Genomic DNA, 13,626 nt, shown 5'->3' on the forward strand with positions numbered 1-13,626 from the left:
AGAACTCCCAATGTGCAAAGCATAAAAACAGTAGCTGTAGTTTACTCTACACACTACCGACATGCATTCTGCAAAAAGCAAGTTATCAAGATTAAATTTAGCTTAAAGGATCACTTAGATTAGAAACAGAAGTACATGAATAAAGTATACAAGTATCTGTCAAATTTTTGTACTACTTCAGTCATGTAGTTATCCCATGCAGATGTTCTTGAAGCTCAGCATGCAAATTACTAATTAAAATAAAGCATTCAACTACAGTAACTAACGAGACGCAAGTATTCTCACACTTTTTTACTCTTCAAAATTTAGTAGTGCATTTACATTAATGTGATATAGTGATTTAAACATACAATAAAGGCATTTCATAACAGATTCTTCAGCTCTCAATTTCTTTCTCACTGTATTCAATATGCTAAGAAACAACTGCAGTAGAAATAGCTCACATAAGCCACTGCTCTTTTTCTTTTCTGTACTTCTCAGACCACTTCTGAGTGAGCTCTAGATAAATATTTGGTTTATGGGGCTTATAATCAAGGTAAACTATTTGTCCAGTCTTTTTGGGAATGGCTTTTTCAATCTGAGTACCCTCGTGCCATTCATTGAAAGATGTAATGGAAATTATTTCTGGTCTCACCAAAAGGGCTGCGTTAAAGGCAGTCTCATAGTATTTTCCATTGACACGATTACGTGTGTTGTGGTTGTTCCATGGTCGGATACTGGTGTCGATATATCCTGGTCCCACACTTGGAATAAACATTAAGTTGTTGCTGTCACAAAAGGCTTTTAAACTTGCCCAATTATGATGAGATGAGCCGTAAGAGAACCCATTTGTGGCAAAGTACGTGTACATTCCATCAAAGCCACTTCTGTGAATATCATGCTTATGTCTTTCTTCTACAAGAAGAGCAATGAATAACGCATCATATGGAGTATTTCGAATAGTCTGGGATCCAGATACAGTTAATAGATTTGCCCATATTTCAGGAATTGTTACGTAAGAATCATAAACATAAAACAGGGGAAGAGATCTGCCTGTGCTGGTCTTATGCCTGTAAAAGGCTGGATGGGCTCCATATCTACAAAGCAAACAAGTATCATTAAAACCAGATTTGCCATTTTGAAAACACTGACTTACAAATTGCATTGAAGATCTACTTTTTCTAAAAAAAAAAAAAAAAAAAAAAAAAAAAAAAAAAAAAAGTAGCATGTGCTTCAAAACACAGAAATGCATATCCATTTTCAATCCAGTATCTCAGTATCTGTTAAAGGATTGAATAATGAATCTGCAGAGATCACTATTTCTACTAATCAGTATTTGTGTTAAACTGCACTAGAGGTATTAGTTTCCTCTGAAAGGCAATTCTCTGAACAGGACTGTAGTAGCAATGATGAACAAAACAATTAGTAGCTGTACAAAATTTGTCAAGCTGAATTAAAATCATTAGAGGTCAACATGTTACGGCTTGCTGCTTATTTGTCACTATAAAAATGCATGCCTAATTCATATAGTTGTGTACTTAATACTTCATCTGCTTTCATCTGAAGCATTGTGTCTCATGCTGCAAATGAATATTGAAAGCAACATACATTTGAATGTCTACACACAGTTCATGCTTCAATATTTAAAAAACAGACTTCTGAGTTTAAGTACCACCGAAATATGAATTATGTTTCCTGAAGTTTTCTTCAGTCTCAGTAAGTATTTTGAATATATCCTTCCAGGCTCTAGACAATATACAGAACTTCGCTGGACAAATATTAAGAATACACAAAAGGAACATTTTGAAAACACTCACTTGTCAATGATATATTTGACATTGTGGTACATACTGCGATCATCTCTATCTTTGTAGGGCTCAATATGAAAAGTGACCTGAAAAATGAAAAAATAGTAAAGCAGCACAAACAATATTTTATTGAATATTTGGGCATTCCATGTTACATGAAGCAAGTATTGGTCATATTAACATTTTCTGTTAATCCCAATCTAAGTCAATTTTAAGATTAGTAGTTTCAGAGCCAGGAAAGTCTAGCAATAAGAGTAAATATTGTTTTTTTCATTAGTACTAAACATTACTTTTGTTTTCCCTCAACAATAGGGCAGAGTAAGCATGTTTCACAGAACTTCACAACTACAGCAGAAAGTAACAATTGAAATAAAAGATCATTTATTTGAATGTCAAATTACTGGTTAAGCAGTGAATTTCCACATAACATGTTCAAATTGTTATAACAAGAACAGTTTCCACTGCCAAACTAGATTTTAAGACAGTATATGAAAATTTTAATTTAAAATTTTATGGAGTTATCAACACCATAGCTGCTGATATGCTCTTACCCTTGTAACTAAATCTAATCTGAATCTCTGCTGCTCTAAATTCAAGCTTGGGGCTTATCAAATTATTTATCCTACGTTTGTGAAGGTACATCAATGTAAAAGTCTTGTTTTCAACTACGCAATTCAAAAGACGAGTACATTACATTAATCAAAGCAACTAGCTTTTCAGAAGGAACTTTAGAGTACAAAGCATTTAATGAAGCATTCAACTACTTTGCAACAGTAGCAAATTTAATTACAGTACCAGACTATATAAAAATACACTATTACACTAAACTATAAGAACTAACAAGGATGGGTTGAAAAGTGCTTTAATATATTTTATTTTTCATCTAGCAAAAATAAGCAAATCAAAAGGACAAATTTTAGCAGGTATTTTTTATTTTTTATAAAACAACAATTTTTTTCTCTGCTCTTTTTGGTCTACAGACATTACTTAACTAAATAATCATTTACTTGTGCAAGAATATTTAAAAAATTTAGTGAAACTAGAATTTAGTGATAGTATCTTTACTTAATATCTGTATTACAATAACTAATCCAAACAGTAACAGCAGCTCCACCCACAACACTGTTATTACCATAATATTTAAGCATTTTCCTTGGTAGCCTATTTGAATTTTGCCTTGCTCTTTTGAGACTTGAGCGTTAAGGAGATCTCTAAGGTGAGATCAAGCTCTATAAAATAAAAATTTCTAGGGGAAGACAGTTTTCTTTAAAAATAGTGAATTATTAAAAAGAAAAAGGGGAAAAAAAGACTGCAATGCGTCACAGTGCAATTCTCATTGCAAGTTTGAAAATTACTTGTGTATCTTATTTAATTTTCCTACTTCCCTCTTGTCTGACAAAGAATCTAAAGCTGCTTCTAATAACAGGAAATGTCTCTGTAAATCTGAGATGAAATGCATACAGCTGCTTAGAACATTCGAAAAGTAAACCTTATTATTTGGAAAGAATAAATGGCAGTGCAAGTTCTCTTTATTCCCCCAACCCTTTCCCCTCTCTGTCTGCCCAAGGTAAAATACAAGTTTTACTCTAAATATAAATATAGTACGCTGCAAGAACACATATACCTGCTTTTGGAACTCTCAAAATTGCAGCATAAGAGCAGACAGACAGAAGCCACCTTACAAACTTTCCATGCTCAACATCATGGGTGAAATGTAAGAAACTTTTACCACAATTTACTTTCCAATGCAGTTTTATTTTATCAATCTTATAAAAGCTTTACCTTTAGATTGTATTTGCTTGCATAATCCAAAATAATAGGCACCAAATCATCAGTTGGTTCTCCATTTTCATCAGCCATACCCGGTGGGTACCATGAAAGTGCTATTACACCTGAAAATACAAAGCACAGCTTTCAAATTGTATATTTAAAGTGTAACATGCAGTCAGTTTGTCATGAGTTGTAATTATTATTTGATGTAAAATCTATATAATGTAAACGAGAAATTCAAATTACTTTTTAATCAATTGTGAAATCTCAGCACTCTCTTTCTTTACTGCTGAAAGAAATCAGCAGAAAAAGCATCTGTCAGGAGAACAGGGGAGCACATTTGTACCCAATGCCCCAAGCGTAATATTTATAGACATTGCCTTCCACTCTCTAGCACAGCATCATAATCTCCAAGTTTTATTAAGAGATGTTGGAGAAGCTCCAGTGGTGTTATAGCTGTGCCACAGTACACTAGAGATCACCAAGATGCACAGGGGTAGAGAACACTCCAGAGATGAGGGCTACACAGTGTCAAAGAGATTCTTATAAAGACTTATCCCGTACAACACTTCTGCATTATATCTCGGGCTCTATCACAAAATAATCATTTCATACTGGAAGCAGTGACCATAATCCTGCGCTCCTTCTAGACACAAGCAGTCCCTATGACAACAAAAATGCAATGTTCCTAGACTGTAACTTTTCTTAATGCTTTCCTCAAAAGCAGAAGATGACATACCTCATTAGAAAGGCTAAAAAACTTTCTCTCTAAAATGAAATGCTGTCAGATTAAAAAAAGCAAGACTGCTTAGATATACAGCTGGAAATAATGTAATATATCAATAAGACAGACAAATACATATGATACTGATTTAAGAATATTTTCCTAATGATACTAAATTAAACATGTGGAACAGTAAGTCAATGTTGATCTTTTCAACTATCTAAAGATTGAAGTATCTAAGTCAGTTCACAGATATAAAGATATCGAGTCAAACTTCCCTTTGACTTTACTAATACTGTAACATTCCAGACAAATCATTTCAGAATAAAGTCCAAAATTATTCAAAAGAAAACATCAATTAGAATGAATATGCTACCAGCTGCTAATGTCAAAAACAGAAATTTCATCTTGGTATAAAGGAGAGGTTAATCCAACTACTCATAGCATATTCTCTCAAAATTTTATTAGAAAAAAATCATAAACAATGGACTATCAAGGGCAAGAAAAATGCAATAGTTTACTGCATTTTATCACCCTATCTTTTATTTAACACAAGAGGAAAGGACAAAATTCATAAGACATTAAGAACAAAAAGCACAACAATAATGTAAACATGATACATTTTTCCAAAATATCTTGCATACAAGATCTGTCAAGAGCCTCTTCTATCACGTTAAGAAACAAGAAGTTCAGGAGACAAAATTTTCAAGGAACCTAACACATTTTGTCTTTCTTTGAGATTTTTTTCTTTTTTTTTTAATAGATGTAGGTTACTCTGAAAGTAATGTCTCCTATTTATTTCCATGGAAACTAAAATGGAGCTATTTTGCTCTCTGTATCTATTTGATAGAACAAATTCTCAGCTCCTAAACACTCTTTTTTGACATGGTGACCATGATTAGCAATGTATTTATGCCAGGGATGAAAAAGAGCCTGTATGCAGCACTCCTAAAAATTGGCATGAATGGAGATGACCCACTGTTGCTATTCCCACTACTGAAACGCACCACCCACCACCTCACTGTGCTCACATCCACTTTTTGCTCTCCATAACTGCTCATTAAACATCAGCGAATGTCAGTGGGTGTCATTTTTTAAAGAAAGGAAGAAGTCAATGCCACACCTTTGCTCCTCCACGTCAGGCATCATTTTCTCAGTCTGTCCCTCTGCTGCCATCTGTCACACAGTAAGAAAATGTAACAATATTGATGGAAGTTCAACCTCTACTTGAGGATCAACCGTACCATTGACATTAACTTCTGATGTCGTTGGTCAATAGAATAAAATCAATGGCATAACTTTCAGGGCAGCACTTCTCTAAAGGTAGTTAATATATGTTCTACGTACATTTTTCATTCTTTGAACGTACATGGCAATTGTTCTTGTAAATTAACCCACCATCATAGCTCCAACTGACAGATAAAGTTTTAAAGATATGCCTGTGATAACAGCATTCTCATGCATCCTTCAAACAGCATTTGGAATCAAGCTCTTCTTCAAAAATTAAAACCGTATGGAAGGCCCATAAACTTTTCTCAGCATAACCAAGAGTATCAGGAAACTCACAGAAACTAAAAGCATTTTTTTCTTCCTACTGATCAAATCATCACTTGCGTGAAGACAAAAAAAAATGGAACTGCATGCAAATTTGGCTATCAACAAATATAGATTAGACCTCTGTTTTTACTCTAGGCTTTCCCAATGCAATCAAGGCCTCCATTAATTGAGGAATAAAAGAAAGATCCTCTTTTCCAAGTGCAGTTCAACTTAGATTAAAATACACAGCATGAATCTTTTTCTGAGATTACATCTCTCTTTGTCTACTTGACTATTCAAGACTCCTTGACAGTTTACTTAGCTGATACAGCTAACTTTTAGATGAGTAACATAAGTTAAAATGAATGTCATCATATCATATTAAATTTGAGGCCAGTTTACAGGAAAAAAGAATAGTAATTACTTCATAATAGTTATGGATGTAATTTATATTAGCACTTTATGTACCAGAGTGAGCTTTTAATCGTGAAAAATACGAGCATTAATACTATCTAATTTATGACATTTTTCCCCCAACACTATTCAAAGGAGAAGTGACATTTCAATTCTATGAATTACTGAAGTCAGCTATCAGATATTCTATTGAAAGTAGCCTAAAAATCAACTCCCTTTTTCCCTGTCCACTCAGGAAACATAACTCATCTGCCTCTGAAGTTGTGGACCAGCAGAATAAAATAGGAGGCATCACTTTCAGAGCAGCCCTCATATTTTCTGTTACACATTATAAGAGTAAAGTATTACTTCAGGAGACTAAGAAGGAACTGATTTGACCAAACAAAGAACAGTGTAACATTATAAAACCAGAGTACAGTCACTCAAGACAAATGAAGGACTTCAAACCATACTGCAATAAAAACAAGGCAGTGCAAAATACTAAGCTTCACTAAGCAACCTGAAGAATAGCAAATGAATACAACACATTCTGAAACTAAGAAAAACCACATGAAAGCACTGAATGAGATTCCTTCAGTTTCAATCTCTTACATGCCTTTGAGAATCACACAATATTGGCTTAAAGGACCATTTAGATTTTTTTTCCCCCCCTCTTGGAAGATTCTTGACAAAGACTCTTAAAAAAAGGCAAGAAAAATTATTATTTGATAAACGTAAAACACAGTAAGGTTAGGATTAGAAATTGGCTATAATTGCAAAAGGAGAAACTATAAACAGTAACTTGAGCACACAAAAAATGAATACAGTATTAATTGTACAAAAAAAAAAAAAAGATGCAATATTTGCGTAATAACCTGAGAAAGAAAGTAAATTACAGTGATCAAATGTAGACTGAAAAAAAAACAATTTCAAATGTAATTAAATCCAAAAGTCAGAATAACAAGCAGGAAAATGAACTTTTGATAAATATCATTTAAAAAAATATCACAAACAGCACATTACAAGAAGCACGCATTACTTGTTAATGTTGTAAAAGTTAAATGGAAAGGTAACTTAAGGCCATTAAAAAAGTCTTTTCCTGCAAAGCATTTTTCTTAGTATTTTGCATCTTGCCAGTTCAGCTTTATCAGCATTTTTATTTACAGGATGAGAAATGTCAAATTATTCTAAAACGACACACCTGCTCCCTGCTTTCATCACACTACCACACATTATTGTCTGATTTAGATAAGACTAAAAAAGTGCTCTGTGACAACTAAAATCAGATTTTTCTGTATCTGTTTTCCCTCTGCTGCTGCTGTTCCCGCTGTTAATGAAGTTATTCTATTATTGAAAATAGTAAAACTCCTACTTTTGTATTAATTATAGTTGAAAATATAGGTTAGAATAAAAAGTAAGAAACAAAATAAACAAGAATTAAATATTACAGAAGCAAACACTACCAGCTTGGAATATAACAATTATACCAATTCTTAGTGCCTACGTCAATGAAAGCAATTCAATTCAACATGATTAGCACTGTGAATGATTCTATAAGCTCTGATCATATTGCTTCAATACATTTATATAAGCTTTTCAGAGCTTAGTATTAGACTATGTAGCTCCTTATTTTAAAGATGATAAATGTAGAGCAGGCACAAAACAACAATAAAGTATGAGAGCAAAAATGCAATAAATATTCTTTTTATATATCCCTTTAAGAAAGGGACCATCAACTGTGGGGGGGAAAAAAAAGGACAAGGAAATAAACCATTATTAGCTGCACTTAAACTATCCTACTTGAATATAAAAAGTTTGGAATTAGACACTTCTATAGCTAATGAGACCATCTATGAATATATTGCATTTGATAAAAGCCATAATCCTACGTCTTTTTGACACAACTAATACACCACTGTTGTAACACAAGTATTTGGAAACAATTCTCCTGTTTGAACGGACTGCTCTATTATCTTGACAGCATGACTTACTGAAATGTTATTAAAACCTGAGTATTCACCTCCAAAAACAAAATATGCAGACAGACAACATACTCTAGCAACAGTTTCTGTATTGTCAACACATGTTAACAGTGCTTAATGGTTTAATTCATGAAACATAGGCACCTGAAGGATTACAAATACAGTTCTTAGTTTCCGTGCTCATCAGAAGTGGCTCTGATGTTCAAGGTTTTGAGTTAGGTATTAAAACTTAGAGACATTTAGCAACTTCACCCATTTCCAGAATTACAAAGAAAAACTGGTCAGCTGTGTTCATTCAAATATTTAAGGCTGGATAAATGAGAAACATGCTGAAACATTAACATTCATTTACCAATTGAAGCTGAGAGCATTTGTTTCATGTGAGCTTCTATGACAGAAGTATCTTTGGAACTGTAAGATCCAAGTTCAGGATAAAAATTGGCTGCAATGTCCTCAGGAGGATTATGCCTTCCCTTTGGATAATTGTTTGCAATTTTGGGATCCCAATGTGGCAACAACGGATGGTTCCAGTGAATGTATTTACCATCAAACTGTGGATTCCCAAACCAGCTATAATAGAATATATGAAAGTTATAATTAGGAGAAGACAGCTCTCCTTCCAACTTGTTCACAGGAGGCATGGATGCTTTCATAGTATTGACCACAGCAGCATGCATGTTACTGATCTGTGTTACAGTGTCTCCTTGAACCCTATTCAGTGAACTTCGTTTACTCTCTAAGAGCTCTGTCCGTTGTTGAAGCTCAGGCAATAAACCAAGTCCAAATGGGTCCCCAAAGCCAGCTCTGTCAGGTCTCAGAGTCTTCAAAGCCATCATTATGGAGCAAATAAACAAAATAAAAAGCAACAAAATGATGCATGTTCTTCTGCGAAATCTTGCCATGATGTCATACTTCAGAATCCACTAAAATCCATCCAATTTTGGCAGCAACTGATAAAACACAAATATTTTGAAGTCAGATTTCTTATTGTCTAGTAGTACAGTTTTTTCATAAGGTTTCTACATAATGGAAATATTAGAAGACAATTATGTGATACTTACACACTTATACACATGACAAGTTTTCTCAAAGGATTCTCAAAGGATTAAAGCGAAGGAGAACGATCAAAAACACTTATGTGTTTGAGAGTATGTGTCAAAGATTAAAGTTTACCACTGAAGAAACCCAGACTTTAATAAACATCTCACTTTTGAACTTTGTTCTTTTCCTAAATTAATTAAATCCCATGAAATCTTTGTTATATTATTTCAGAAGTCTTCTATTTTGGTTAGTCTGATCAAAATAGCAAAAAGCAGAAGCCATAACAACAGAGTAATGTAGAAGAGTAAAACTTAAATTGAGATAGTGAACGAAGTACAGTTTATGTTCAGAATACAGGTTTGTTGTCACTATCTACTTAGTGGAACAACCACCTCTTGTTAAGTTAAGCAACTTCACTGACTGAATATTTTTGGCCAGTTAAGCTTCATACTGTAGCACTTCCCAACTTTTCATACCTAAAATTCAAATCAAAAACAAAAATCAGTATAGCTTTAAAGATGTACTTCAGGCAGAAAGCCTACAATCAGCTGCTTGTAACCTGTTCCTACAGTATCACAGCTGCAAGGCACTTCGTACACAATTTCTGAATTAAGTTCAAAGTAAAGCCAACAGTGCACAACATTTCAGCACTGGAAGGAAGGGAACAAAAAGCAGTATAATAAAATTCCTGATTACTTTATAAATAATTCCCATTCAACATTAAACAGAAGAGAATCAGAGAACACGATAAAAAAGTTCAGGTCACCATGTAATGGTGGGGAACATGATTAAGCACAAAACTGGAAGATCTTAGAAAAAAGAAATCTGATTTAACTGTCATTAGATATAGCACAGAAGTGATTTCGTATTTCTGTAGCTGACATCCAAATAGTAGAATATCACTTTAAAGTATCAAGGTATACACAGGTTATTTTTACATACACAGTATCTCATCTTATTTTCCTACCGTTACTTAATATTGTTAAAATACATTAACATATAGCTTCAATAGTAACCATGCTTGTCACCACTTCTAGAGTGCTAAATTTGGATAAAGAATTTTAGAATTTAGAATGTTTTTTTTAACAACATAGTTTGAGTAGGATTACCACTATGACATTGCCAAAAAGTCTTGCTTTTGCTTCCAATGTTTTTCCATTGATCCTCCTCCCCATGTCTTCTTATCTCTGGTACTCTGGTTATCAAAGTATGGATACACACATGCTCAAGGAGCAAAACCATGTTAACATTTCAAAAATAGACAACAAAATAGATGGCCTTTTATTTTGTTAGAGATTTGACTCGGCTGAGCAAGTATAACAGCAGTAATGCCAACAGATGAGTTAACAGCATAGACAGAAGGAGGAAAAAAAGAAAATGAAGCAGCAAATCTTGAACAACTGCACTGTGAAAACACGTCCTTTGTTACCATCAGGGAAGATGATTTTACAGCATATATGCTTGTAGTACTTCACTTCATTTGAGATTTTTCACTTAACGGACTTCATGTCACTTTACATCAAATTACAGATGTAAAGTATGTACTTCTTTTTATACAGCACTCAATCCGTCCCTAGGCCTTAAAATTTTAGCAGATTATTTGGAATTTTCTCCTACTAATAAATTAACTTTAGAAAGACTTGCACATTACTTCTGCACTGTTTCTGCACATTTTCAATCTTACTTACCATGTAAATGAAATGTTACCATTTCAATCTAACTTACCATGCCGCACCTCAGAAATTTAACAAAGTTTTCTAAAGGATCAGTTTTTTTTTTTTTTTAATTATTTTTTCCGCAACAGAAACAACGTCATTTAACTGCTTAAATGTATTAATGCATTTCAGTTTTTCAACCCAGATGATATTGACACAAAACACCTTTACTTTCTTCCCCGATTATTATTTTATCCCACCTCCTCAATAAAGAGATTTCACGTCACTAGAGATTGCAGTCTGTAAGTAGAACATTTGAAAGGTCTTTCTCCTTTACTGAAGAAACCGGTCCTTTCTTTCTTAGCTTGACATAGCAGTTACAAAACTCCTAGCTCCACTGTACCAAGATTTCACTATCATGAAGTGTTATTTCTGATGTGTCAGGAACTGGTGTTAGCGCTCCACATTGTTGTTTCAATAAATATTTTTCCAATAAAATATTTACAATTCAAGTATATTAAGAAGCGAGCAGCATACATGCTAACTTTACTTCCATCAGAAGCTTTTGATTTGACTGGCATCAGGACAGACCCTGGTCTATCACAGGGTCTATCTATGAACCTCTAATATACTTATATAGAGGCATAAAACTGAAGAGTAAAAGTTCTAAAATGCATACACTATACCTAACCTAACAGATGTTGTTCTTGCATGCCAACACAGTTGCAATGACACAGTTCAGCACTGGCATACACACTTGTACTTTAACAGTTGCATTCAAGAGTTAAACAGTAACAGGCAAATAGTGCTCATCAGCACTACTGCCACAGCAAAGAAGTAAACATCAGCAAATATCAAAGCTTCTCTGCTAAAGTCTCTAAACTTCACTTTCGCTATGAAATCCCAGCTGCAAGAACCTGAAAACTCTGAAAGAATGGTTCAGACCGAAGCAAAGCCGAAGTATGTAGGCCTTCAAAGACTTCAATGCTTTGCAAACAGGCCATCCTTGATCTTGTGCTGCATTCTGGGACCACCGTGCAAATAAGCACCTGGAAGCATCACTTCAGGTGCCAAGTACCTGATCAGGTAAGGTTCGGTATGCTTCCCTAGGGGTTGCTAAGGTCTGCACAACTCGTATTTACGTAACATCTTCCAGTCTGGAGAACACAAACAACAGAAAAAGCAGCAGAGGCTGACCTGCGAGCCTTCCTTGTAACAGCCTTAGCACTCGTTCCAGTAATATAGAAAAAGAGATATTTCTACAAAAAAAAAAAACTGTCAGCACTACAGTCTTTAGAAAAGGTTTTCTCAAAGAAGAAAAGGAAAGAAAAATTAAAATAAAAATAAAAATTCAAGCCCGGGAAAACAATCGAAGACAAGAGACGACATCACACATAGCCATAGCAAGCGTTCTATAACTGTGCTTACAGCCTACGGGGATACACCGGGTGATGATGTACCGGCCCCCCAGCCCCGCCAGGCCGCCCATCAGCAGCTGCAGGGTAAGGGCAGCCGCTCAACTCTCCTCGTTCCCTCCAGCCCCGGGGAGAGTCCCGGCCCGGCTCCTCACATCCTTTCCCCCGCTCCGGGGACTGGCAGCGCCCTCTCCACGGTCCCCACCCAGCCCAGCCCAGGTGCTGCGGACAAGCGGCCGTTACTCACCGGCCCGACGCAGGAGGACCCGCCGCGGAGGGCGGGCTCACATCGCCGGGAGCCAGGCCAGCGCCGCTCCGCAGGGATACGCATGCCCAAGCGGACGCGCATGCGCGGCGGCAGGAGAGGGCCGGAGGTTGGGGCTGGTCTGCCGCCCGTCGGCTGAGCGGGGTGTTGCTGGGAGCTGGACGGCCGGGGTGCGAGAGCTGTGGTTGGGAGGAATCTCGAGATTTCAGCGATCGTCTGGTTCTAACTTCCTGCTGTGGGCAGGGCTGCCACCTTGTTTTTTTTTTTTTCTTCCCCAGAACTATGAAAATAAATTGCAAAAGCTCTCACAGCGAGATTAGCAAACAACTCAATGAAAAAACAGATGCTCGTTTTCCCCTGTAGCACCAGAGGCCTGTCAAGCAGTGCTGTTACTGATAGCACTCAGAATGACTCAACACAAATTTTCTCTTCAGTGAAGAGTGCAGTATCCCCAGACAATAAAAGCATTTATTCTCTTTGCCTCCTGAAAAGTGACTGTAATGAGTTTGATCCCTATGGTGCAGTTTGATTTTGTTTTTTAATAACCTCTCTAAGCCCTTTGAGAGATGGAGCAGAAACAGTGACCAGGATTGCAGCTGCATTGGAATCAATAGCAGAATCCTCATTGATTTCACCTGGAAAGAGTTGGAATGAGCGTCTCACTGTGCCAACAGAAACAAGATGAACAAATTGAAGTGCTCTTGCAGTTCTCCTTGCAGTCTGAGAAAATGGGCAGGCAGAATTGTTGCATGATATTTTCTCTATGCTGAATGCTCCAATGGGAAATGCATTTGCAGTACTGTGTATTTCTAGTACTACTTCCTGCAAGCATCTGAAGAATTTCATTAACAGGCAATACATTGTAATACATCAAGAATGCTATGCTTTAATGATAAATGAGTTTGTGTATCAGTAGACTGGAGACTGAAACTTGAACATTTGAGAGCCGTATAACTGACTGACTGGCTCACAGATTTTTTTTTTACCTGAAATTTCTTGCTTGCTTCTTCCTTCTTCTTTCCTTTCTCTTTCTTTCTTTTTTTTTTTTCTTCTGTTTT

General features: G+C 35.7%; 1 protein-coding gene and 1 long non-coding RNA gene across 3 annotated transcripts in view; one reads left to right on the forward strand and one right to left on the reverse strand.

Annotated features, from left to right (window-relative positions):
* Positions 1-276: 276 nt before the first annotated feature.
* MANEA (mannosidase endo-alpha) lies at positions 277-12,736 on the reverse strand. Of its 2 annotated transcripts, none has more exons than XM_003204340.4 (5): positions 12,551-12,736; positions 8,545-9,142; positions 3,570-3,679; positions 1,797-1,873; positions 277-1,076 (listed from the first exon to the last, which is right to left on the reverse strand). In XM_003204340.4, the coding sequence occupies exons 2-5, from the start codon at positions 9,092-9,094 to the stop codon at positions 440-442; spliced, it is 1,374 nt and encodes a 457-aa protein (XP_003204388.1). In that variant the 5' UTR covers positions 9,095-9,142; positions 12,551-12,736; the 3' UTR covers positions 277-439. The 2 variants fall into 2 exon arrangements, with proteins under 2 accessions (XP_003204388.1, XP_010705910.1); XM_010707608.3 differs by lacking the exon at positions 12,551-12,736 and adding an exon at positions 12,317-12,518.
* Positions 12,304-13,626, forward strand: part of LOC109366194 — a 10,028-nt gene continuing 8,705 nt past the window's right edge. The window contains exon 1 of the long non-coding RNA XR_002112339.2: positions 12,304-12,390. This is a non-coding gene — a long non-coding RNA (uncharacterized LOC109366194). The remainder of the gene's footprint in view (positions 12,391-13,626) is intronic.

This window comes from Meleagris gallopavo, chromosome 2 (assembly GCF_000146605.3).
Source record: "Meleagris gallopavo isolate NT-WF06-2002-E0010 breed Aviagen turkey brand Nicholas breeding stock chromosome 2, Turkey_5.1, whole genome shotgun sequence".
Taxonomy (NCBI): domain Eukaryota; kingdom Metazoa; phylum Chordata; class Aves; order Galliformes; family Phasianidae; genus Meleagris; species Meleagris gallopavo.